The 25075-nt window shown below is 44.6% G+C and overlaps 1 protein-coding gene across 1 annotated transcript in view; it reads right to left on the bottom strand.

Annotated features, from left to right (window-relative positions):
* The window catches only part of LOC124552351, a 110349-nt gene that overhangs the window by 48552 nt on the left and 36722 nt on the right, over positions 1-25075 (bottom strand). Inside the window, exons 2-3 of the mRNA XM_047126619.1 lie at positions 15683-15882; positions 7816-7946 (exon numbers count right to left, since the gene is read on the bottom strand). Of these exons, the coding sequence (XP_046982575.1) occupies positions 7816-7946; positions 15683-15882 (331 nt within the window). The remainder of the gene's footprint in view (positions 1-7815; positions 7947-15682; positions 15883-25075) is intronic.

Here is a 25075-nt window from a genome sequence, read left to right as displayed (position 1 = left end):
GGTTTCCAATACATTGTTGCTTCACGAAATATACTTGCTTTTGTCTCCTGTATCATCCCTGTTAGTTTTGGCACTGTATTACTTAACACCTACATCTACATCTACATTTATACTCCGAAAACCACCCAACGGTGTGTGGCGGAGAGCACTTTACGTGCCACTGTCATTACCTCCCTTTCCGGTTCCAGTCGCGTATGGTTCGCGGGAAGAACGACTGCCGGAAAGCCTCCGTGCGCGCTCGAATCTCTCTAATTTTACATTCCTGATCTTCTCGGGAGGTGTAAGTATGGGGAAGTAATAAATTCGATACCTCATCCAGAAACGCACCCTCTCGAAACCTCGACAGCAAGCTACACCGCGATGCAGAGCGCCTTTCTTGCAGTCTGCCACTGGAGTTTGCTAAATATCTCCGTAACGCTATCACGCTTACCAAATAACCCTGTGACGAAACGCGCCGCTCTTCTTTGGATCTTCTCTATCCCCTCCGTCAACCCGACCTGGTGCGGATCCCACACTGATGAGCAATACTCAAGTATAGGTCGAACGAGTGTTTTGTAAGCCACCTCCTTTGTTGATGGACTACATTTTCTAAGGACTCTCCCAATGAATCTCAACCAGGTACCTGCCTTACCAACAATTAATTTTATATAATTATTCCACTTCAAATCGTTCCGTACGCATACGCCCAGATATTTTACAGAAGTAACTGCTACCAGTGTTTGTTCCGCTATCATATAATCATACAATAAAGGATCCTTATTTCTATGTATTCGCAATACATTACATTTGTCTATGTTAAGGGTCAGTTGCCGCTCCCTGCACCAAGTGCCTATCCGCTGCAGACCTTCCTGCATTTCGCTACAACTCATCTGTATACACTACAGCATCATCCGCGAAAAGCCGTATAGAACTTCCGACACTATCTACTAAGTCATTTATATATATTGTGAAAAGCAATGGTCCCGTAACACTCCCCCGTGGCACGCCAGAGGTTACTTTAACGTCTATAGACGTCTCTCCATTGAAAACAACATGCTGTGTTCTGTTTGCTAAAAACTCTTCAATCCAGCCACACAGCTGGTCTGATATTCCGTAGGCTCTTACTTTGTTTATCAGACGACAGTGCGGAACTGTATCGAAAGCCTTCCGGAAGTCAAGGAAAATAGCATCTACCTGGGAGCCTGTATCTAATATTTTCTGGGTCTCATGAACAAATAAGGCGAGTTGGGTCTCACACGATCGCTGTTTCCGGAATCCATGTTGATTCCTACAGATTAGATACTGGGTTTCCGGAGTACCCCGTAGACTTGCCAGGTGAAGCAAATGCATAAATAAATGAATCGAAAACAAGTTAAGAAAAATAATTAATAATTACAACCCATATTTCTCAGCCCATTTCTTTCCTTCTTTTTGACAGCTGTGTGTGAATCATAATAGACAGATATGTGTTGTATGCTGACGACAGCAAAAATACGTTACACGTAACTGACTTTTCAGCAGTAGAACAGTGTTACATTTATTTTGTCTGCAGAGACCTTTCCTTCATGGCATGCACGAGACGTCTCGCTTTATGGGACAGGTCTCCGGAACTGACGTGACAAGTAGTTTAGCACCGCTGTCGCCCGGCATCCGCGAGAAGAAGACGAACTGCGGCCGCATATGTCACGAGCTGGCGACCCTGCCAGGAGCTGCGAAAATTGACTTTCCGCAGGAGGCGACTGGAACTCGCTCTGCTGCAGGCGGAAAAAACCGCAAAGTTCTGCAGTGAAGGCGGCTGAAGTTGTCGGCGCGACCAGAAGCGAGGAATTCTGTTAGTGGGCTTTCACTCCCCCAGACTTCGAGACACAGGGCGGAGAATAGTGCCCCAAAAGTGCACTCTAGTGCCCGTTTGCTCTTTTCCCGATAATGCATTGGTATGACTTAGCAGTACATCTCTCTCCTAGACATCTGCTAACAAATAAGCCGCAATAGGTGGTGAGTTGATTGAAATGCACGAGTGCCAAATGTGATCAGGTTAAATAAATGAATTAATAAGAAAAATAACTGACTAGAGGCATAAGTTGATACAAAGGCAGGTGAATAACAAGCAGGCTTCAAGGCTTCAGGAAAGTGACATGTAAGATCTTATCCATCACAATTTTATAGAGATATGAAGGAATACTCGTCCCACAACTAGAAGAATATCAAGCAGAACTTTAGTACGGAAGCATTTGATAGCTTTTGCAGATTTTAAAAAGGTGTATGACTTAAGCCGATAGAAATTCAGGAATCAATATTGTAACGGAATTCTGACTCGATAATAAAATAGCACACACAATTAAAGTAACTTTAACAAACCCAACACAAATTTATGGGGGAACGGCCAAACGTTTTGATATAAAATCAGGAACCAGACAGGGAAATGGTTTATCAACTCCAACTGTTCACTGGGGAAGACGGTGAAGAAATAGAGGAAATCCATCAATATTAAGGTTATTCAACCAGGAAGACACCGAAATAAATTCGCCAAAGATTGTCTAGCTTTTGCAAATGACATTGCATTAATTATTGCCTCACTGAATAGCGACGAAACAGAAGTCAATGAACTACGGAAACAAGCAGACAAAATGAGACTAAAAATATCATTTGAAAGAAAAACATACTTCATTACAATCAATGATGCCACCGAATCTTAAATTCATAACAACACAGTATCTACCCGTAAAACAAACTGTTTTAAATACCTAGGACAATAGATAACAAGCAGTACAGAAGAAAAGATAGTAATAGAAAACACAGTGCATAAAATGGAAAGCTCTTTGCATAAGTCTAAAAACATATAACAAAACTATTTGTCCTGGAACACAAAACTAAGACATTAACAGAAAGTGATAAAGCCTGAAACACTGACAAAAACATTTTTGGATGTTGAGAAACTGAAAAAGATGGGAAAAGAATTCTAAGGAAAATACCAAGTGTCGTAAGTAATACACTACTGGCCATTAAAAGTGCTGCACCAAGAAGAAATGCGGATGATAAACTGGTATTCATTGGACAACTATATTATACTAGAACCCACATGTGATTACATTTTCACGCAATTTGGCTGCGTAGATGCTGAGAAATCAGTACCCAGAACAACCACCTCTGGCCGTGAAAACGGCCGTGATACGCGTGGGCACTGAGTCACACAGAGCTTGGATGACGTGTACAGGTACAACTGCCCATGCAGCTTCAACACGATACCACAGTTCATCAAGAGTAGTGACTGGCGTATTGTGACGACCAGTTGCTCGGCCACCATTGACCAGACGTTTTCAGTTGGTGAGAGATCTGGAGAATGTGCTGGCCAGGGCAGCAGTCGAACAGGTTCTGTATCCAGAAAGGCCCGTACAGGACCTGAAACATGCGGTCGTGCATTATCCTGCTTAAATGTAGGGTTTCGCAGGGATCCAATGAAGGGTAAAGCTACGGGTCGTAACACATCTGAAATGTAACGTCCACTGTTCAAAGTGCCGTCAATGCGAACAAGAGGTGACAGAGACGTGTAACCAATGGCACCCCATGCCATCACGCTGAGTGATAGGCCAGTATGGCGATGACGAATACACGCTTCCAATGTGCGTTCACCGCCATGTCGCCAAACAAGAATGCGACTGTCATGATGCTGTAAATAGAACCTGGATTCATCTGAAAAAATGACGTTTTGCCATTCCTGCACCTAGGTTCGTCCTTGAGCACACCATCACAGGCGCTCCTGTCTGTAACGCAGCGTCAAGGGTAACCACAGCCGTGGTCTCCGAGCTGATAGTCCGTGCTGCTGCAAACGTCGTCCGTGTAGATGCTTGTTGTCTTGCAAACGTCCCCATCTGTTGACTCAGGGATCGAGACGTGGCTGCACGATCCGTTATAGCTATGCGGATAAGACGCCTGTCATCTCGGCTGCTAGTGATACGAGGTCGTTGGGATCCAGCACGGCGTTCCGTATTACCCTCCTGAACCCACCGATTCCATATTCTGCCAACAGTCATTGGATCTCGACCAACGCGAGCAGCAATGTCGCGACGCGATAAACCGCAATCGCGATAGGCTACAATCCGACCTTTATCAAAGTCGGAAACGTGATGATACGCATTTCTCCTCCTTACACGAGGCATCACAACAACGTTTCACCAGGCAACGCCGGTCAACTGCTGTTTGTGTATGAGAAATCGGTTGGAAACTTTCCTCATGTCAGCAGGTTGTAGGTGTCACCACCGGCGCCAACCTTGTGTGAATGCTCTGAAGAGCTAATCATTTGCATATCTTTTTCCTGTCGGTTAAATGTCGCGTCTGTAGCACGTCACCTTCGCGGTGTAGCAATTTTAATGGCCAGTAGTGTAGTAATACAAAATAAGATCGAATTGACAGCTCTGTTTGAATAGGTATGGAAAAACTAAATGATGTAATGGGAAAAAGAAGACTTCAGTTTTATAGACACACAGGATAGCGATGGGCATATATACTGATGGCGGTAGTATCGTGAACAGAAGGTACAAAATGGCAGTGCATTGGCGGGGCTGCCATTTGTGGTCAGATGGTTCGTGCAAAAAGGTTTCTGACATGATTATGGCCACACGAAGGGAATCAACAGACTCTGAACGCGGAATGGTAGTTGTAGCTAGAAGCTTGGAACACTCCAGTTCGGAAGTCGTTTGGGAATCCACCATTCCGAAGTCCACAGTGACAAGAGTGTGATGATAATACCAAATTCCAGGCATGCCTGTCACAAACGGACATCACAGTGGTGGACGACCTTCACTTAGCGACCGAGAGCAGCGGCGTTTGCGGAGAGTTGTCAGTGCTAGCAGACAAGCAACACTGCGTGAAGTAACCGCAGAGATCAATGTGGAACTTACGACGAATGTATCCGTTAGGACAGTGCGGCGAAATGAGGCGTTAATGGGCGATGGCAGCAGACGACCGACGCGAGTGCCTTTGCTAACATCACGACATCGCCTGCAACGCCTCTCCCACGCGCGTGACCCTACCGGTTGGACGCTAGACGACTGGAAAACGGTGGCCTGGTAAGATTAGTCCCAATATCAGTTGGTTGGAGATGGCAGTAGGGTTCGAGTGTGGCGCAGACCCCACGAAGCCACAGACCTAAGTTGTCAATAAGGCACTGTGCAAGCTGGTGGTGACTCCATAATAGTGTGGGCTGTGTTAACATGGAATGGACTGAGTCCTCTGGTCCAGGTGAACCCATCACTGACTGGAAATCGTTATCTTTGGGTATCTGGTGACCATTTGCAGCCGTTCATAGACTTTATGTTCCCAAACAACGGTGGAATTTTTATGGATGATAGTGCACCGTCTCACTGGCTGACAGTTGTTCGCCATTGGTTTGTAGACCATTCTGGACACTTCGAGCTAATGTTATGGCCACCCAGATCAGCCTGTATGAATCCGATCGAACATTAACAGGACCTAATCAGTTCGTGGATAAAATGCTGCACCAGAAACAAATAACCAATTATGGATGGCTCAGTATTTCTGTAGGGGACTTCCTACTATTTGTTGAGTTCATGCCACGTCGAGTTGCTGTACTAGCCGAACAATAGGAGGTCCGGCACGAATTTATGGTTCAGGTGGCTCTAAGCACTACGAGACTTAACATCTGAGGTCATCAGTCCCCTAGACTAAGAACTACTTAAACGTAACTAATCTAAGGACATCACACACATCCACACCCAAGGCAGGATTCAAACCTGCGACCGTAGCAGCAGCACCGTTCTGGACTGAAGTGCCTAGAACCGCTCGGCCACAGCGGCCAACGGCACGATATTAGGAGGTAGCCCATGACTTTTGTCACCTTGGTGTATTTCACCGAAATTGATGAAGATATGAAAAAACAGGAATTAGAATGGGCTTGACAGATAAGAGAATATTTTTCAGTGAAGTAATATGTATTATGTACGAGTATAATGACTTTTCTGGAGACTGGAAATCTACTCTGTAGGAATCAGCACGGGTTTCGAAAAAGACAATCGTGTGAAACCCAGCTCGCGCTATTCGTCCACGAGACTCAGAGGGCCATAGACACGGGTTCCCAGGTAGATGCCGTGTTTCTTGACTTCCGCAAGGCGTTTGATGCAGTTCCCCATAGTCGTTTCATGAACGAAGTAAAAGCATACGGACTATCGGACCAATTGTGTGATTGGATTGAAGAGTTCCAGATAACAGAACGCAGCATGTCATTCTCAATGGAGAGCAGTCTTCCGAAGTAAGAGAGATTTCAGGTGTGCCGCGGGGGAGTGTCGTAGGACTGTTGCTATTCACAATATACATAAATGACCTTGTCGATAACATCGGAAGTTCACCGAGGCTATTTGCGGAAGATGCTGTAGTATATCGAGAGGTTGTAACAATGGGAAATTGTACTGAAATGCAGGAGGATCTGCAGCGAATTGACGCATGGTGCAGGGAATGGCAACTGAATCTCAATGTAGACAAGTGTAATGTGCTGCTAATACATAGAAAGAAACATCCCTTATCATTTAGCTACAATATAGCATGTCAGCAACTGGAAGCAGTTAATTCCATAAATTATCTGGGAGTACGCATTAGGAGTGATTTAAAATGGAATGACCATATAAAGCTGATCGTTGGTAAAGCAGATGCCAGGCACAGATTCATTGGAAGAATCCTAAGGAAATGCAGTCCGAAAACAAAGGAAGTAGGTTACAGTACGCTTGTTCGCCCACTGCTTGAATATTGCTCACCAGTGTGGAATCCGTACCAGATAGGATTGATAGAAGAGATAGACAAGATCCAACGGAGAGCAGCGCGCTTCGTTACAGGATCATTTAATGATCGCGAAAGCGTTACAGACATGATAGATAAACTCCAGTGGAAGACTCTGCAAGAGAGACACTCAGTAGCTCGGTACGGGCTTTTGTTGAACTTTCGAGAACATACCTTCACCTAGGAGTATATTGCTCCCTCCTACGTGTATCTTGCGAAGAGACCATGAGGATAAAAAAATTTTCTGGAAGCAAGCTGGTTTTATTCAGGATTCCAATACAACACTTTCCACGAACAATACGAGACTGGAATAGAAGGGAGAACCGATAGAGGTACTCAAGGTACCCTCCGCCACACACTGTCGGGTGGCTTGCGGAGTATGGATGTGGATGTAGAATGACAGGATTTCAGGAAAGAACGAAGTCCGCAAAAGGAAAGAGGTGCACCCAAGAACGAAAGGAACGAAAAAACCAAAGTTGATTTCTCGTACCCTCCAAAGGGGCCATACGAGTAAATAATAATAATAATAATAATAATAATAAGTTTAACAACTGTAGCCAGCCGGCCGGGGTGGCCAAGCGGTTAAAGGCGCTACAGTCTGGAACCGCGCGACCGCTAAGGTCGCAGGTTCGAATCCTGCCTCGGGCATGGATGTGTGTGATATCCTTAGGTTAGTTAGGTTTAAGTAGTTCTAAGTTCTAGGGGACTGATGACCTTAGAAGTTAAGTCCCATAGTGCTCAGAGCCATTTGAACCATTTTTTTGTAGCCATGAGGCATGCTCCCAGTCCAAACAGGCTTACAAGAATTCAGAATTTCGAAAATAACATGCTTCGTTACCGTGTAATCCCTGAGCAAAAGGAGATGAAGACTGACTGATGGCAGTCCAACGAACGAACGTGTGACGAGTCGTGTTGGGAAGGTAATATGTGGAAAGATCGCTCCAAACACGCTCTCAAGACAGAGTTGGTAACTAAACGAAACATACTGGACAGAGGACAGAATTAACACGGAGAAGAGGCAAAACGGCAGCAATGAGAGTGTTGCCTCACCTTCTTCGCGCTCGTCGTCTGCAGTTGATGGCAGACGCAGCCTGATGGCGTGCGACCTCAGCAGGGCTGCCAACTTGTCCACTGCAATTGCCGCCCACCTGTCGTCTTCGTCTTTACCTAGCGTGTTGTCGCTGAAACATTAAAGAAACCAAAAAGTACTAAGTGACGTACACAGGTAGGACGCTACACTCCCTCTTATTTACACGAGGGCCGTTCAATAAGTAATACAATAATTTTTTTCTGAAAGCAAGCTGGTTTAATTCAGGATTCCAGTACAACAGTTACTCCCCACTTTCTTGGCTACAAAACCTGTTCTTCACCATACTCTCCGTTCAGTGCGACGGCCACACGCCATCTGACTGGGAGGACCTGTATACCCTCATGGTATTAACTGGTCGACATGGGAGCCAACGTCTTAGTGCGTCAGTAACCTCCCCGTCATCCACGTACTGCTTGCTGCGGAGTGCATGTTTCATTGGTCCAAACAGATGGGAGTCGGCAGGTCCAGGATCAAGGCTGGAGGGTGGATGAGGAAGAACAGTCCATTGAAGCTGTCTGATCTTCTCTAAGGACACAGACTTGTGTGAGGTCTGGCGTTGTCATGGAGAACTGTGTGCCGGACCGAGACTCTAACTCTGCCTTTCGCGGGCAAGTCCTCTACCAACTGAGCTACCCAAGCACGACTCACGCCCCGTCCTCACAGCTTTACTTCTGCCAGTGTAAGACGTCTATATTTCTATTGTCTATTGTCGAACCACAATTAATGAAAGATGTTTATATTTTATTAATAGGATTAAGTAGGAATGATTAATATTTGTCATGTTAGAAATAATTGTGGTAGCAGGGAATGTCTGCACCAAAGTATTGTTCACAAGATAGACCGCACATTGATATAATTTTTAAAAGGGCGGGAGAGACCACGTATGGATACATTTTAAGAAAAGAGCGGTAAAGACCGCGCATTGATACAATTTGTAATGGTAGCAGGGATTATCTGCACCAGAAAGCATTGTTGGCAGGAGAGGCCGCACTTAAGCGTTCGTAGGAAGTCAGTAGTAACTGATAAGTCAAGCGAGCCGGTAGCAGGTCTGAAGCGAGAGGTTGAGAGGAGCGGTGTGCCTGCCAGCCACTAGCTATGATTTACAAGAGATTATAAACGGATGTACAGAGACATCAGCTAACTACTATCATAAGAGCAACTAATATTATTGAATTAATTTTTTGAGAAACTCAAGACTACTGAAGGTATGTTTGCGCAATGCTAGTCGTAAGATTATTGTAAAAATTAAGTCCCATTTGAACGTTTGTAAATTCATTTCATTACCAGCAGTAAATATTTGAAGAAACGTTTTCAGAATATAATTAATTTTTGCCAGCAATGTTGCATTACTGATTATAATCGATCCCAAAAACCATCAACGTAAAACTTTGCAAAAATTTTATTGTTTTCAAGAAAAAGTAACTATGAATTACGTAACTTCAGTCAAATTAATTAATGAATAACGTCAGCTTTACTATTAAAGAATAACGTCAGCTTTGGTAATAAATACAGCCACTTATTATGACAGCCCACCAGCAGTTAATAGAGTATAGTAAACCGGAGTAAGTACATTCATATCGCAGTTCGATGTAGCAGTCAGATGGCGACCCAGTAACAGTAAAAAAGGTAAGGAACAGTTTTGGGTTATTGCAGATAACGACTGAGGGCCACGACGACGACACATTCTATGCTTCGTCGAAATAATCAGAAAATCACTTTTAATAAGCAGTAATTAAATATGTATGCGAAGATTGAGAAAGAGAATAAATTTCAAAGGGAAGATTTCATTTGTTATTATTAAGCAAGAGATAGAAATCCTAAGGAAAGGTTTCATAGTTTATTGTAAAAGGGAAGGTTATCATTAACAAAAGAGGTATAGAGGGGACGGGAAGGTTTCACCAGTATATCGTCTCCTACCTTCCAAGCTTGGTAGAGCACTTGCCCGCGAAAGGCAAAAGTCCCGAGTTCGAGTCTCGGTCCGGCACACAGTTTTAGTCTGGCAGGAAGTTTCATATCAGCGCACACTCCGCTGCAGAGTAAAAATCTCATTCAAGAAGAAATTTGTTTGCATTTGTGCGACGACAAACACGGTGAAGTCGTTTCTTCAGTTCCCTCAGGGTAGCACAATACACTACAAAGTTGATCGTCTCTCCATGAGGGAGGACATCAAACAGAATAACCGCTCCAGAGTCCCAAAAGACCTTCGCCATCACTTTACCGTCAGTGGGTGCAGCTTTAAACTTTTTATTCGGAGGACTGGGCCCACCCAATGGATTGTCGTTTTCTTTCCAGTTCGAAGTGATGAACCCATGTTTCACATCGCCTGTGACGACGTTCGGCTAAACATTGCCACGATCAGCCTGGTACTGTGCAAGCAATTCCTAACAGATGGTTCTTCGTTTCTGCTTATGATCTTCTGTCAGGCGGCAAGAACCCAGTGAGCACAAACCCTTGAGTGGTGGACGAGTGTGTCGGCAGTACCAACAGAGACTTCCAGTTGTGCAGCAAGGTGTCGATCACCTCGAATGAGAGTGTCCGCACGTTCCGACAATGCAGGAGTCTCAGCTGTGTGCGGTCAGCTGGCACGCCTCGCAGACGCCTCGCCCAACGACTCACCGTGCTTTTGTTCACTACAACGTCTCCGTAGACATTCTGCAAGCGCCTATGAAAATCTGCGACGCTCTGGTTTTCTGCCTAAAGAACCTCAATGTCTGCTCTCTGCTTCGAGCGCACATACGCTACAGACACCATTCTAAAGGCGACGATAGCCCCTCCACATATCGGAGCTTCATTAAACTATAGGGACTGAATCCGGAATACTCCACAATATCCCACAACAATTTTCGCATTTTTTTAGCCGAATTTCTCCAGAAAAAAAGTGTTACACTGCTTATTGACTGCCCCCCCCCCCCATATATCTTTCTGGCGTAAATACTTAGTCAGTAAAATTGAACTGCAGTTGCTACTTGGGCAATGATTATTTGACGCAAGAACATCAGCGATACCAGCTGCAAAACTTCCAGGGACAGTTGACTTTTTTTTTGGGTTCTTCAGATTTCTGTCTGGCTTGATGCGAACTACTATGGCTATCTCCCCTGCGCCAACTTTTTCATCTAAAAGCAGTATGAGCACCCATCTTCCTCAATTATTTGCTGGAGGTATTCCAACCTAGACCCCACCTACAGTTTTTGCCCTCTACAGCTCTCTCTAGCACCATGGAAGTTATTCTCTGATATCTTAACACATTTCCTATCATTTTCTGATATCTTCTTGTCAGTATTTTCTATATACTCCTTTCCTCGCCAGTTCTCCGCAGAACCTCCTCATTTTTATCACCTGATTTTAAACTTCCCTCTACAGCACATCTCAGGCCATTCAATTCTCTTCTTCTCAGGTTTAACGACAATTCCTGATCCACTACCATACAATACTGTGTTACTGTCCTACATTCTCAGAAATGTCGACCTCAAATAAGTCTTATGTTTCATACTAGTTGACTTCAGCGTGGAATGTCCTTTTTGCCTGTACTAGTCTGCTTCTTATTCTCTGCATGCCTCCACCAGTTAATACCCATAGTAATTATACCACTGTTTAGACAAAAAACAGAAGAATGCAGTCAATTTCATTTTGTTATTGAAACTGGTATGTTTAATATGAATGTGCAAAACACATACACTGAAATCTCACTAAAAAAGGAAACATGGGAGTTCATTTGAAAGTACTGTATGGTCACTATCTTCAAATACTACTGTTATCTTAAGCGAGTGACTGTAATACGCAATGAGAAATTTCAGTATTAATCGTCATCGTGTCAGCAGCCACAAAAAATTTCACTAGTAGTAAAGTTTAGTTTAAGAGAAGCTAAAGAATTTATTGACAGCCAGATCCTCCTACTCCACTGACGAATTTATTAGTAGAGCCGTCTTATGTGCAAATATTATTCAATAACGCGGACGTTACGCAAAATCTGGCTTCTGCACATATTCATTGCAATAATGTGATGGATGTGAATAAGTGCTGTAAGCTGCTATTTCTCTTTGACGATGAGGGGCTACAATGGCCATTTCATTATCACATGCATCTCATCTCAGAGTATTTTACACTTATGTTTTGTGACAAATTTGTTATTACCTCTTAAACGAAAATATGTTTAAGATGTTTTGACTTATTCTATATTCACGAGAATCACTTCACATAGGATCTGCGGAACAGACGTTAGCATCTCTCTTCTTCCGTTTTGTAATTATGTACTGTGTTTCCTTGTTTTATGATACGTTCTACACCCTCGAGAATTTCCTCAAACAAAAAGTGCACTAATTCTAATCTCTCACAGATGCACAATCACTATCTGACTATCATGTCAAAATTATATTCCAGAACACAGGTTTTTTTTCCACTTCCTCTTACGACATCCTCATGCAACGTGATTCAGTTATGAGATCTGTGCCTCTATTGAAATATCTGTCATTTCTATTCGTTATCATCTTCTTGTCCAAACTATTTATCGTCCACGTTTCACTTCCATAAATGGCTACACTCCATACAAATGCTTTCAGAAATGACTTCCTGACACTTAAATCTATGCTCGATGTTAACAATTTTTTCTTCTTCAGAAAAGCTTTCCTTGCCATTGCCAATCTACATTTTATATCCTCTCTACTTCGACCATCATCAGTTATTTTGCTCCCCAAATAGCAAAACTCCTTTACTACTTTAAGTGTCTCATTTCCTAATCTAACAAATTACAATAAAAAAATCCTTAATTCGTAACTACAATTTCTTGTCTGGCCAATTTATTCTTCATATTTATTTGTTCCTGTCATTAATTCAATTTTTACTCTATCTCTACTCTGTTTTATTTTCATTATTACATCCCGTAATTTTCAATCGTCGTATGCTATTCTTTTCTGGTTTCAAAAATTCGCTTATTTCTTCTACAGGAAATTAGAAGTTTAAAGAGTCCATAGAAACGTCTTCTCCATCCTCTAATATCATTGCTACGTGTTCGGAAATCGGTTTTAATATTCTTAACTTATCTGAACCCAATAAATTGACATCTGATTCTACTAGACTAGATTTCAAACCACATTTCGGAACATCTTCAGTTTCGAACGCCGTTGTCTCTCCAGTAAAATGGAAATGCCGTTTGGCTAGGGCCTCCCGTGGGGTAGACCGTTCACCTGGTGCAAGTCTTTCGAGATGAAGCCACTTCGGCGACTGGCATGTCGATGGGGATGAAATGCTGATGATTAGGACAACACAGCACCGAGTCCATCAGCGGAGAAAATCTCCGACCCAGCCGGGAATCGAACCCGGGAGGTAGCTATGACATTCTGTCGCGCTGACCACTCAGCTACCAGAGGCGGACGTCTTTCGTGCAACATTGGACCAATGCCGGGACGGTTCTTTAAAATGTGAAGTTGTTCATCTTTAATACGTCAAATTTGGCAACGCACTAAACTAACATCTTCCTTCATTCACTTTATTTGAATCTCTCTCTCTCTCCTATTTATATCACTCAATCCATCGTTTATGAAGATATTCAACCATCCCACTTCATAGATAATTTTTTGATTGATTACTGTACCGTAATGTCTTAACTTTTCTCCTCTTTAACCGTAAAGATTGTTTATGTACTTGTAATCATCTAATCAGAGTAATCCAACGTAGGATTTTATCTGTGAGGTAAAGCATAATTTACCTTTGGTAATGAACTTAAGGTGCGACATGAAGTCCCGCAGAAGGTCTGTGACCATCTCGAAACCTTGAGTACAGTTATCCCACTGGTGCGTAGGTCGCTAGAATAACTGGCCACTTGCTATTCCAAAACTTTTATTTATTGCTGCGTTTCGGGCACAGCCCGTCCTCAGCACATCAAAAAGAAATGACTTCATACAAACCATAGAGTTACATGTTTCAGCCGTTAACATAGGTATTCATCTTCGGGAATGAATTTGTCATGTGAATAATGTTACTGTGCATCATGGTTTGGAGTCCATGTTGAACTGAAAGAAAGATATTACAGAACGCTGGTTTTCATTGGTGCAAATGGAGAGTAGCGCAGCCATTTCTACTTTGTAAAGCGAAATCATGTGATAGTACTAACACCCGCCACCAGCGAAGAGAAAAGCTACATCTAGCGGCTGGCGAGCCATACTGCCAAACCAAATACAATTACAACGAAAGTGCAGGTACATACTTATGCCTGTGTGGCATCAGTTGTTTTGACATCTCCGAAAGAACAGACGCCACAAATACATATAAATGCCTGTGCAGTCTCTCTCCCGAATTCATTCAGCAATCAGCCCGAAGCTAGGATTAAATTGGAAGCATATATTAATACCTTCAGCTGGTGACGGGCGTTGATATATATCAACGGGGACAGGTGAAAATGTGTGCCCCGGCACGGACATGGCAGACGCTCTATCCATCTGAGCCAAGGAGGGCACAGAGCATAGGGCGACTGCAGGGACTATCCCACGCACGCCTCCCGCGAGACCCACATTCTCACCTTATATGTCCACACACTACATTCGTAGTGTCCCTACCCAACACACTCATTACTCGTGGAAGACATTCTTACCAAGTGCCGTAAGAGTTCGGGGAATATGTGAGCGTCCGCACAGAAGAAGGAGGTCGTGGCCGGTATTACCAACACTATATACTTATATGAATATGGCGTCTGTTCTTTCGGACATGTCCGAAAGAATAGACACCATATCCATATATCAGCGGGAAGCTGTCAGTAATGACAATGGTGGACAGGGCGCGCTACTCAAGTAGTGTGCAACGAGCTGTGAATTTGGGCTGGACAGGAAGTGTCTCCAGATAGCCAAAGCAGTTAAGGCGGAAGAACTTGGCATATATCCAATAAATAATCAAGGACCTCTGTTGATCCATCATGGACATGGGACATCGGCTGGTCAAGTAATTGTCAATGAAATTCGCCAATAGCCGCATGACTGACATGTTATTTTATTTTATTTTGACAGCCAGTTTCGGCATCCCGCTATGCCGTCTTCAGGCTCCATATCCATCTCTCAAAAGTAAAAGATATCGCCATACAGTGCCGTATATTCCTCGGTGTCATAAATTCAAAAGTGTATCCCATGTGCATCATTCAGTCTTCGAATGAAACACTTGGGATACAGTTTTGAATTCATGACATCCAGGAATATAAGGCACTATATGACAATATAGTTTACTTTTGAGAAATGCATGTGGAGCCTGAAGGCGGCATAGCGGAATGCCGAAACTAGTAATAAAATAAAACTAAATAACATCTCAATTACAAGGCTGTTGGCGAATTTCGTCGCTAATAATCAGGGACAACAAATAAAAACACCTACAGCCGTCCTTATGATTTGATGTGATTTTATTTTGTCACTACCAGCTTCAACGCCTAATTGCGTCATCTTCAGGCTGTTTTTGATGCGGTACAGGTTGATGTGACCTTCATGCATAACCCGTCATATCAACCTGTACCGCATCAAAAACAGCCTGAAGATGACGCAATGAAGCGTTGAAACTGGTAGCGACAAAATAAAATAAAATCATAAGGACGGCTGTAGGTGTATTTCTTTTTTGTCACGATACTAAACGGCAGTCGTCCCAGAGACTACCTGCTAAAAGGATGGACATACAAAATAGTCAAGGATGTTAGATGTAAGTGATAGTCTGAGGTGAAGATATTGGCGGAGGACAGGAAGTTCTGTTAGGCCACATAAAACCTATCGTAATCCTAACTGGCCCAAACGTAGAAAGACCTGTACGGCCTACCGATGGATCGCCAGTGTCCCTGGACACTGGACAGGTCCTCCGCCTCACCTGCTGTGTCCCTTCCCATTGGTCCGCTGAGTGGACCGGCCGTCCACCCTCACCAGCTCCACGCCTGGCCAGATTGTGGCCACGTCCGCACCCTCCAGGCTGTCCAGCACGGACATGGCCTCGGAGCGCAGGCACCGCTCCAGCCGTTCCAGCAGCGCATCCATCACGCTCCTTTGGACGCTAGATCCATCTGCCGCAGTCTGTGAACACAAATGCGTACAGCACATCTGAGTTGGAGCGCGATCGCTCTTCATGCACACTTTCATACTAACTCCAGATTATTGGTATTGCACACTGATGATGATGATGATGATGATGATGATTATGATGATGATGATTATGCGCAGTGCCGATGGTACTGTTACCGACGACTGTGCCGCTAAAGCGGAGTTATTGAACGCAGTTTTCCGAAATTCCTTCACCAGGGAAGACGAATGGAATATTCCAGAATATGAAACACGAACAGCTGCTAGCATGAGTTTCTTAGAAGTAGATACCTTAGGGGTTGCGAAGCAACTCAGATCGCTTGATACTGGCAAGCCTTCAGGTCCAGATTGTATACCGCTAGGTTCCTTTCAGATTACTCTGATACAATAGCTCCCTACTTACAATCGCTCACCGATAGATCTGTACCTACAGATTGGAAAATTGCGCAGGTAGCACCAGTGTTTAAGAAGGGTAGTAGGAGTAATTCATCGAACTACAGACCAATATCATTGACGTCGGTTTGCAGTAGGGTTTTGGAGCATATACTGTATTCAAACATTATAAATCACCTCGAAGGGAACGATCTATTGATACGTAATCAGCATGGTTTCAGAAAACATCGTTCTTGTGTACCGCAGCTAGCTCTTTATTCGCACGAAGTAATGGCCGCTATCGACAGGGGATCTCAAGTTGATTCCGTATTTCTAGATTTCCGGAAAGCTTTTGACACCGTTCCTCACAAGCGACTTCTAATCAAGCTGCGGGCCTATGGGCTATCGTCTCAGTTGTGCGACTGGATTCGTGATTTCCTGTCAGGAAGGTCGCAGTTCGTAGTAATAGACGGCAAATCATCGAGTAAAACTGAAGTGATATCAGGTGTTCCCCAGGGAAGCGTCCTGGGACCTCTGCTGTTCCTGATCTATATAAATGACCTGGGTGACAATCTGAGCAGTTCTCTTAGGTTGTTCGCAGATGATGCTGTAATTTACCGTCTAGGAAGGTCATCCGAAGACCAGTATCAGTTGCAAAGCGATTTAGAAAAGATTACTGTATGGTGTGGCAGGTGGCAGTTGACGCTAAATAACGAAAAGTGTGAGGTGATCCACATGAGTTCCAAAATAAATACGTTGGATTCGATTACTCGATAAATAGTACAATTCTCAAGGCTGTCAATTCAACTAAGTACATGGGTGTTAAAATTACGAACAACTTCAGTTGGAAAGACCACATAGATAATATTGTGGGGAAGGCGAGCCAAAGGTTGCGTTTCATTGGCAGGACACTTAGAAGATGGAACAAGACCACTAAAGAGACAGCTTATACTACACTCGTTCGTCCTCTGTTAGAATATTGTTGCGCGGTGTCGGATCCTTACCAGGTGGGATTGACGGAGGACATCGAAAGGGTGCAAAAAAGGACAACTCGTTTTGTATTATCAACGTAATAGAGGAGAGAGTCTGACAGATATGATGCGCGAGTTGGGATGGAAGACATTAAAGCAAAGACGCTTTTCGTCGCAGCGAGATCTATTTACGAAATTTTAGTCACCAACTTTCTCTTCCGAATGCGAAAATAGTTTAGCCCATCCTACATAAGTAGGAATGATCATCAAAATAAAATAAGAGAAATCAGAGCTCGAACAGAAAGGTTTAGGTGTTCGTTTTTCCCGCGCGCTGTTCGGGAGTGGAATGGTAGAGAGATAGTATGATTGTGGTTCGATGAACCCTCTGCCAAGCACTTAAATGTGAATTGCAGAGTAATCGTAGATGTAGATGGGGTCCCATACTCCGAGGAGCGTAGGGGACGATGCGGGAGTCCCGCACCGCCGTACTAGGCAAGGTCCTAGCGGAGGTGGTTTGCCATTGCCTTCCTCCAGCCGTAATGAGGATGAATGATGATTGAGCCGAGGTAAAATTTGCTGTTTTGAAGAGCGCGCCGCAGCGCGTAGTGTAAAGCTGTCGCCCTCCGTTTCTGGCGGTGGCACCGCTGTGGCAATCGCAACTTTGGTGTCTCCCTCTGGTGGGAAAGGGGAAAGGTAGCCTGTTCACGTGCATTTAAGGGGCGAGTCTGGTCAGTTGGTCAACCGGGTCAGTGTGGGGCAGTCAGTGTCTGCCTGTCTGTCGTCCGGAGTGCTAGTGTGTGTTAGGCCTCCAGTCTGCTCGAGTTTGTTCAAGCAATGGTCATTTGCGGTTCGATCGATCGGTTGGTCGGTCGCGCACTGAGACACGAGATGACTTGTCCGCCTTGAGTGTAGGCACATGTGAGGTCGCCACGTCAGTCCAGTGGGCCGCGGCGTATAGCGAGGGGTAGTGGCTTCGCGGCGAGTCAACCCACGGCTTCGGTCTGGCCGGTGCGAGCTGCGACGCCGTGAGACGGGAGATCGGCGCGCCTTCCTGCGTCCGTTGAAGCGGCTGGCAGCGGACGGTTCGGGAGAGCGTTTTGGGGGTGCTGCGCCAGGTCTTTGCCAGACATCGCAGTTTATTAGAAATTAAGTGATTCGTGATATGTTGTTTCATTTACTTGCTAAACTCTACCTGTGCTTGGTCAGTCTCTCGTCCCTAGCCTGCTCGTCTGTCTCTCGTCCGCATGTGTTAGGCAGTTAGTGTCTGTCTGTCTGTCTGTCTGTCTGTCTGTCGGTCTGCCGTACGTTAATAGCTGCCTCTGTCACGTTTGTCGGATTCGGTGTTAATGAATTTATTGCTTAAGGTGTAAAGGCCGAATTCCTGAAATATGTTTTTATATTGCCTATCATCTTGAGAGGCGGTATAGGTGTAATGTAGAGCATGTTTGTATATTTTATGTAAGACTGCATTTCATGGGTTTTTGTTTAAATGGTCATTTTAGTATATAAAGTTGCCACCCTTCCACCGTAAGAGTTTTCTTTTAAAAAGAAGTTGCACTTTCGGTGGCAAGTAATTTCTTTAATGTGAGTGTTTTTTACCATTTCCATCCCTCCTACGGGGTGCATACTCTGTGTGTTTGTGTGAGTTGTTAAAATTTTTAGTTTAAAGTAATCTGGTGTGTTGCAGATTTGCACCAATGATGATGATGATGAAACCGACACAACACCACCCGGTCACCTCCAGGCATAGAAAATCCCTGACCCCGCCGGGAATCTAACCGGGGACCCCGTGCGCGGGAAGCGAGAACGCTACCGCAAGACCACGAGCTGTGGACACTATCTCATGGAAATGGAAATGAGCGTTTGGCGTCATTGGCTGGGAGGCCCCTTACGGGGCAGGTCCGGCCGCCTTGGTGCAGGTCTTAGTACATTCGACGCCACATTGGGCGACCTGCGCACCGGATGGCGCTGAAATGATGATGAAGACAATAGCCAGTCCCTGAGCACAGAAAATCCCCGACCCACCCGGGAATTGAACCCGGGCCCCTTAGGACGGCATTCCGTCACGCTGACCATTCAGCTATCGGGGCGGACGTTATCTGATGTAAAGTATCCAGTCATCCCTCTACAGAATTGATCACTAGATGCTCTAAGACGCAGACCAGCCAGCGCAAAAGGGGGCAGCAGAGGAGTGGTAATGGCAGATCAGGTGAGTCAGGAGAGGTCAGTGATCTCGAACATGACTAGTCACTGTACCTCACGTGTGTAACAAGTCCATCAGGAACATTTCAGCCCGTCCACAGCTGTCCAGTTCGACTGTTGGTAATGTGACTATGAAGCGGAAACGTGAAGCAAGAAGCACAGGCGGAGGCTGGTTGTAAAAAAGTAGCAGTAAACCAGTGGAAGGAAACACTCGTGAGTTCCACAGTGCTGCCAGCAGCAAAAAAAAAAAAAAAAAAAAAAAAATGGTTCAAATGGCTCTGAGCACTATGGGACTTAACATCTGTGGTCATCAGTCCCCTAGAACTCAGAACTACTTAAACCTAACCAACCTAAGGACATCACACACATCCATGCCCGAGGCAGGATTCGAACGTGCGACCGTAGCAGTCGCGCGGATCCGGACTGAGCGCCTAGAACCGCTAGACTACCGCGGCCGACTATCAGCAGCAGAACCAGCAGAATGGCTATGCGTAAGGGTTGAAAGAATAGTCGAGCAGCTCCTCATAAGACGCACATTTATGCAGTCAGCGGTAAGCGGCGCTTGAGGAGGTGTAAAGGGCGACGCCAGAGGACTGCGGATGGCTGGGGAACGACTGATTTGGAGTCATGGATCACGCTATAATCGGTGGCATTCCCATGGAAGGCTTTGAGTTTGGCGAATGCCTGAAGAAAGTTACCTGTAGGTCCAAAACTGATGTATGGAGGAGGTTGTCTTACAATATATATTTTTTTCTCGTAGTTTGTGGGTGGTCCACTCATTTTGCTGAAGAAAAAGCTGAATCTGGAAAGATACAAACACGTTTACCAGCACTGTGAGCTGCAGAGGGTATAGCAGCGATGAACGATGCCCAACCTGGTGGTAATTCCTCCTCTCCCCTCCCCCCCCCCTTCCCCGGAGTAAAATGAAATTGCCCTTTTGTCTAAAACTGACATTTTGAGACCGTGAATGTATACAATTAATGTAGGTTGATTCTTACAAAGAAGAAGACAGCAACCAGCCATTATTAACACTGTTACATTTTTAAGTAAACAGCGCCGTAACCGGTATCGAACTGACAAGTTCATCATCAGACGGCTGTTCACATGATTTGCAAGATACACTTTACATAGTCGTCAGTTTTCGATTTTTATTCTTCCACTAACGATTATGTAAAGTGTATCTTGGAAATCATGTGAACAGCCGTCTGATGATGAACTTGCCAGTTCGAAACCGGTTACGGCGCTGTTTACTTAAAAATGTAACAGTGTTAATAATGGCTGGTTGCTGTCTTCTTCTTTGTAAGAATCAACCTACATTAAAATTAAATCTTCTCAGAGGTGAAAACTAAACGATTCGATTCTGTTTCAGTCACGAAACTAGATTATTCTCAAAAGATCATTACTGTTATCACAGTTTTGTAAGACTTTAATACTGATCATCTAAGTTATCAATAATTACTTTTTCTCAATTAGTAGCATTAATGTGGTGGAGGATACAGTTTCATAACATAGTCCACCAAATACACACTTATGATGCACTTTGTCCCGTACATCGTTGATATAAAAGTGGGACATAGGCATAACAAAAGCTAAATATCTCAAGAAAATGTCTTCTCCAAGTTGCAGTCAGTAACCGCAGTAGTCCAGAAATTGCTTCATTACTCGCTTCGAGAGAGATACATCTACATCTACATGGTTACTCTGCAATTCACACTTAAGTGCCTGGCAGAGGGTTCATCGAACCATTTTCATACTACTTCTCTACCATTCCACTGTCGAATGGCCCATGGGAAAAAGGAACACCTAAATCTTTCCGTGCGAGCTCTGATTTCTCTTTTATTATGATAATGATTTCTCCCTACGTAGGTGGGTGTCAACAAAATATTTTCGCATTCGGAAGACAAATTTGGTGATTGAAATTTCGTAAACAGATCTCGCCAAAAAGAAAACCGTCTTTGTTTCAGTGACTGCCACCTTAACTCGCGGATCATATCAGCGACACTCTCACCCCTATTGCGCGATAACACGAATCGGGCTACCCTTCTTTGAACTTTTTCGATGTCCTCCGTCAATCCTACCTGGTAAGGACCCCACACCGTGCAGCAATATTCCAGCAGAGGACGGAGAAGTGTAATGTAGGCTGTCTCTTTAGTGCATCTGTCGCATCTTCCAAGTGTCCTGCCAACAAAGCGCAGTCTTTGTTTGGCCTTCCTCACAATATTATCTATGTGGTCTTTCCAATTTAAGTTGCTCGTAAGTGTAATTCGTAGGTATTTAGTGGAATTGACAGTCTTTAGATTTATGCGATTTATCGTATACCCAAAATTTATCGGATTTCGTTTAGTACCCATGTGGATGATCTGGCGCTTTTCTTTGTTGAGTGCCAATTGCCACTTTTCGCACCATACAGAAACTCTCTCTAGATCATTTTGTCTCTAGATGAATTAACTGACAGCACGACACAGCAGTAACTACGTAAGGGCAACTAAAGTGCTGTACACAGTGTAATTATTATTATTATTATTGGTTCAAATAGCTCTCAGCACTATGGGACTTATCATCTGAGGTCATCAGTCACCTAGAACTCAGAACTAATTAAACCTAACCAACCTAAGCACAGCACACACATCCGTGCCAGAGGCAGGATTGGAACCTGCGACCGTAGCGGTCGCGTGGTTCCACACTGAAGTGCCTAGAACCGCTCGGCCGCTCCGGCCGGCTATTATTATTATTATTATTATTATTATTATTATTAGAATCGTTAGACACAAAGCATTAATTGCCTGAAGTCTTCCAATCTCTGCCAGTTCAGAAGTAAGGCGTGCAACAACCAAGTTATTTACGAACAATAAGTATACTGCAAACATCTGAACTTATTTCATTTTAAATGGGATTGCAGTGTGCAGGTCAAGCAAGTGCCGCTATGGAGAGGAGTAATGCAGGGGAAGCACGTTTTGTAACAAGTGTCTGCCCTCACTGTGGATAGCCAGCTTTCTTATCCCAGAAGGAGTTGTGGATAGCACTTGTGATGCACCACGAATTCCTTCGTCAATCGCTCTAACACACACAACTACACACATACTAAATATCATTCCTCTTTCAAAATTTGGAAAATAAAGGCGCTGGAAGAAAATTCTTTCATTCTACGGTTTAGTCAGGTTCGAAAGTTGGTGATAATGGAGGGGGGGGGGGGGGGGGGCCGGTAGTACTTGCTAATGTCCAGTTATTCAGGGGTAATGATCTAAGAAAGGTTGGGAACTGCAGTAAAGGAACAGTTAGGACACGAGTATTGTTTCTATCAGCGTGAGAATACTCCGCGTGTCTGTGTGAGGCAGCAGTTCGTGCAGAACAACATTCCTAAAGCGGACAAGCCTGCCCAGAGTCCAGGCCTGATCCCCATGGAACACCTTCGCACGAGACCCACAGCGTCCAACATCACTACCTTCTCTGGTCTCGGCTCTTGAAGAATGGGCTGCAATTCCTCCACAGACGTTCACACACATCACTCGAAGTGTCTACTGCAGGGTTCAGTCCGTCATAAGGACGAATGGCGTAGACAGCCCACGTTAGTCTCGACTAATAAGTGTCCAGACACTTTTCATCAGATAGCATGCCTCTCTCCTTCACCTCAATACCCATTCTTCCTGCTGCCTGCTCCCTCACCTCTTTATCTTTCTACTACTTCTTACCGTTTCCTTACCTTTCTCGCTTTTGCATCCTCTCTCCCAAAAGTTTCTCTACACTCTCCTTCCCTAGTTTTACACACTGAACTGCGAAACAAACTCGTACACCTGCCTAATATCGTGTAGGGCCCCCGTGAGCATGCATAAGTGCCGCAACATGCCGTGGCGTGGTCTCGAATAATGTCTCAAGTACTGATGGAGAGAAATTGACACCATGAACCCTGCAGGTCTGTTCATAAATCCGTGTGAGGGGGTGGAGATCTCTTCTAAACAGCATGTTGCAAGGGATCCCAGATATACTCAACGATGTTCATATCTCGGTACTTTGGTGGCCAGCGGAAATGTTTAAACTCAAAAGAATCTTACTAGAGCCAGTCCACAGCAGTTCTGGGCGTTTGGGGTGTAGCATTGTCCTGCTGAAATTGCTAAAGTCCGTCGGTATACACAATGGGCATGGACGGATGCAGGTGTCAGACTCATATCTAGACGTATCAGGTGTCCCATATCACTCCAACTTCACACGCCCCACACCATTACAGAGCCTCCACCACATTGAACAGTTCCCTTCTGACATGCGTGGTCCATGGATTCATAAAGTTGTCTCCATACCCGTACACGTCCATCCGCCCGATACGATTTTAAACAAGACTCGTCCGACCAGGCAACATGTTTCCAGTCATCAACAGTCCAATGTCGGTGTTGACGGGCCCGAGCAAGGAATAAAGCTTTGTGTCGTGCAGTCATCAGGAGTTTACGAGTGGGCCTTCGACTCCGAAATCACATATCGATGATATTTCGTTGAATGGTTCGCACACTGAGACTTGTTGATGGCCCAGCACTGAAACCTGCAGCAACTTGCGGAAGGGTTGGACTTCTGTCACGTTGAACGATTCTCTTTAGTATTCATTGAAGCCGTTCTTGCAGGATCTTTTCCGGTGTCAGCGATGACGGAGATCTGATGTTTTACTGGATACCTGGATACGGTACACTCGCTAAATGGTCGTAAGGGAAAATTCCCACTTCGTCGCTACCTCAGGGGTACTGTGCCCATCGCTCGTGCACCGACTATAACTCCACGTTCAAACTCACTTGAATCTTGATAACCTGCTATTATAGCAGCAGTAACCGATGTAACAACTGCGGTAGACACTTGTTGCCTTATATAGGCGTTGCCGAACGCAGCGCCGTATTCTGCCTTTTTGGTTCAAATGGCTCTGAGCAGTATGGGACTTAACATCTGAGGTCATCAGTTCCCTAGACTTAGAACTACTTAAACCTAACTAACCTAAGGACATCACACACATCCATGCCAAAGGCAGGATTCGAACCTGCGACCGTAGCGGTCGCGCAGTTCCGGACTGAATCGCCTAGAAGCGCTCGGCCACACCGGCCTGCTCTGCCTTTTTACACATCTCGGTATTTGAATACGTATGTCCATACCAGTTCCTTGAGATCTTCAGTGTATCTCTCTTCACCCTCATGAAATCGTGTTTACGCAGCTCCGCAAGAGTAACGCTATTTTCTAAAAACAAACAGGAACAGTTAAAACAGCAAGAATCTTCTTTTTTATGCGTTTACCGGTTTCGGGTTCTTTTAGACCCTCTTCAGACCCCTTACTGAAATATGTACGTACAATAGAATAAGAGGGAGTGTAGTAAGTTATGAAGTACACCTTGAATAACAAATAATAAAAGAAGTGGCTGGCTGGCTCTGAGCACTATGGGACTCAACCGCTGAGGTCATTAGTCCCCTAGAACTTAGAACTAGTTAAACCTAACTAACCTAAGGACATCACAAACATCCATGCCCGAGGCAGGATTCGAACCTGCGACCGTAGCGGTCTTGCGGTTCCAGACTGCAGCGCCTTTAACCGCACGGCCACTTCGGCCGGCAATAAAAGAAGTAATTCTAGTGATGAGGGAAGATAGTGGCTGTGAATGGAGCAGGTGCTACGACTCC

The sequence above is a fragment of the Schistocerca americana genome, chromosome 10 (assembly GCF_021461395.2).
Source record: "Schistocerca americana isolate TAMUIC-IGC-003095 chromosome 10, iqSchAmer2.1, whole genome shotgun sequence".
In the NCBI taxonomy this organism is placed as follows: domain Eukaryota; kingdom Metazoa; phylum Arthropoda; class Insecta; order Orthoptera; family Acrididae; genus Schistocerca; species Schistocerca americana.
Note: the sequence above shows the minus strand (reverse complement) of the source record. Positions and strands in the feature narration are given on the sequence as shown.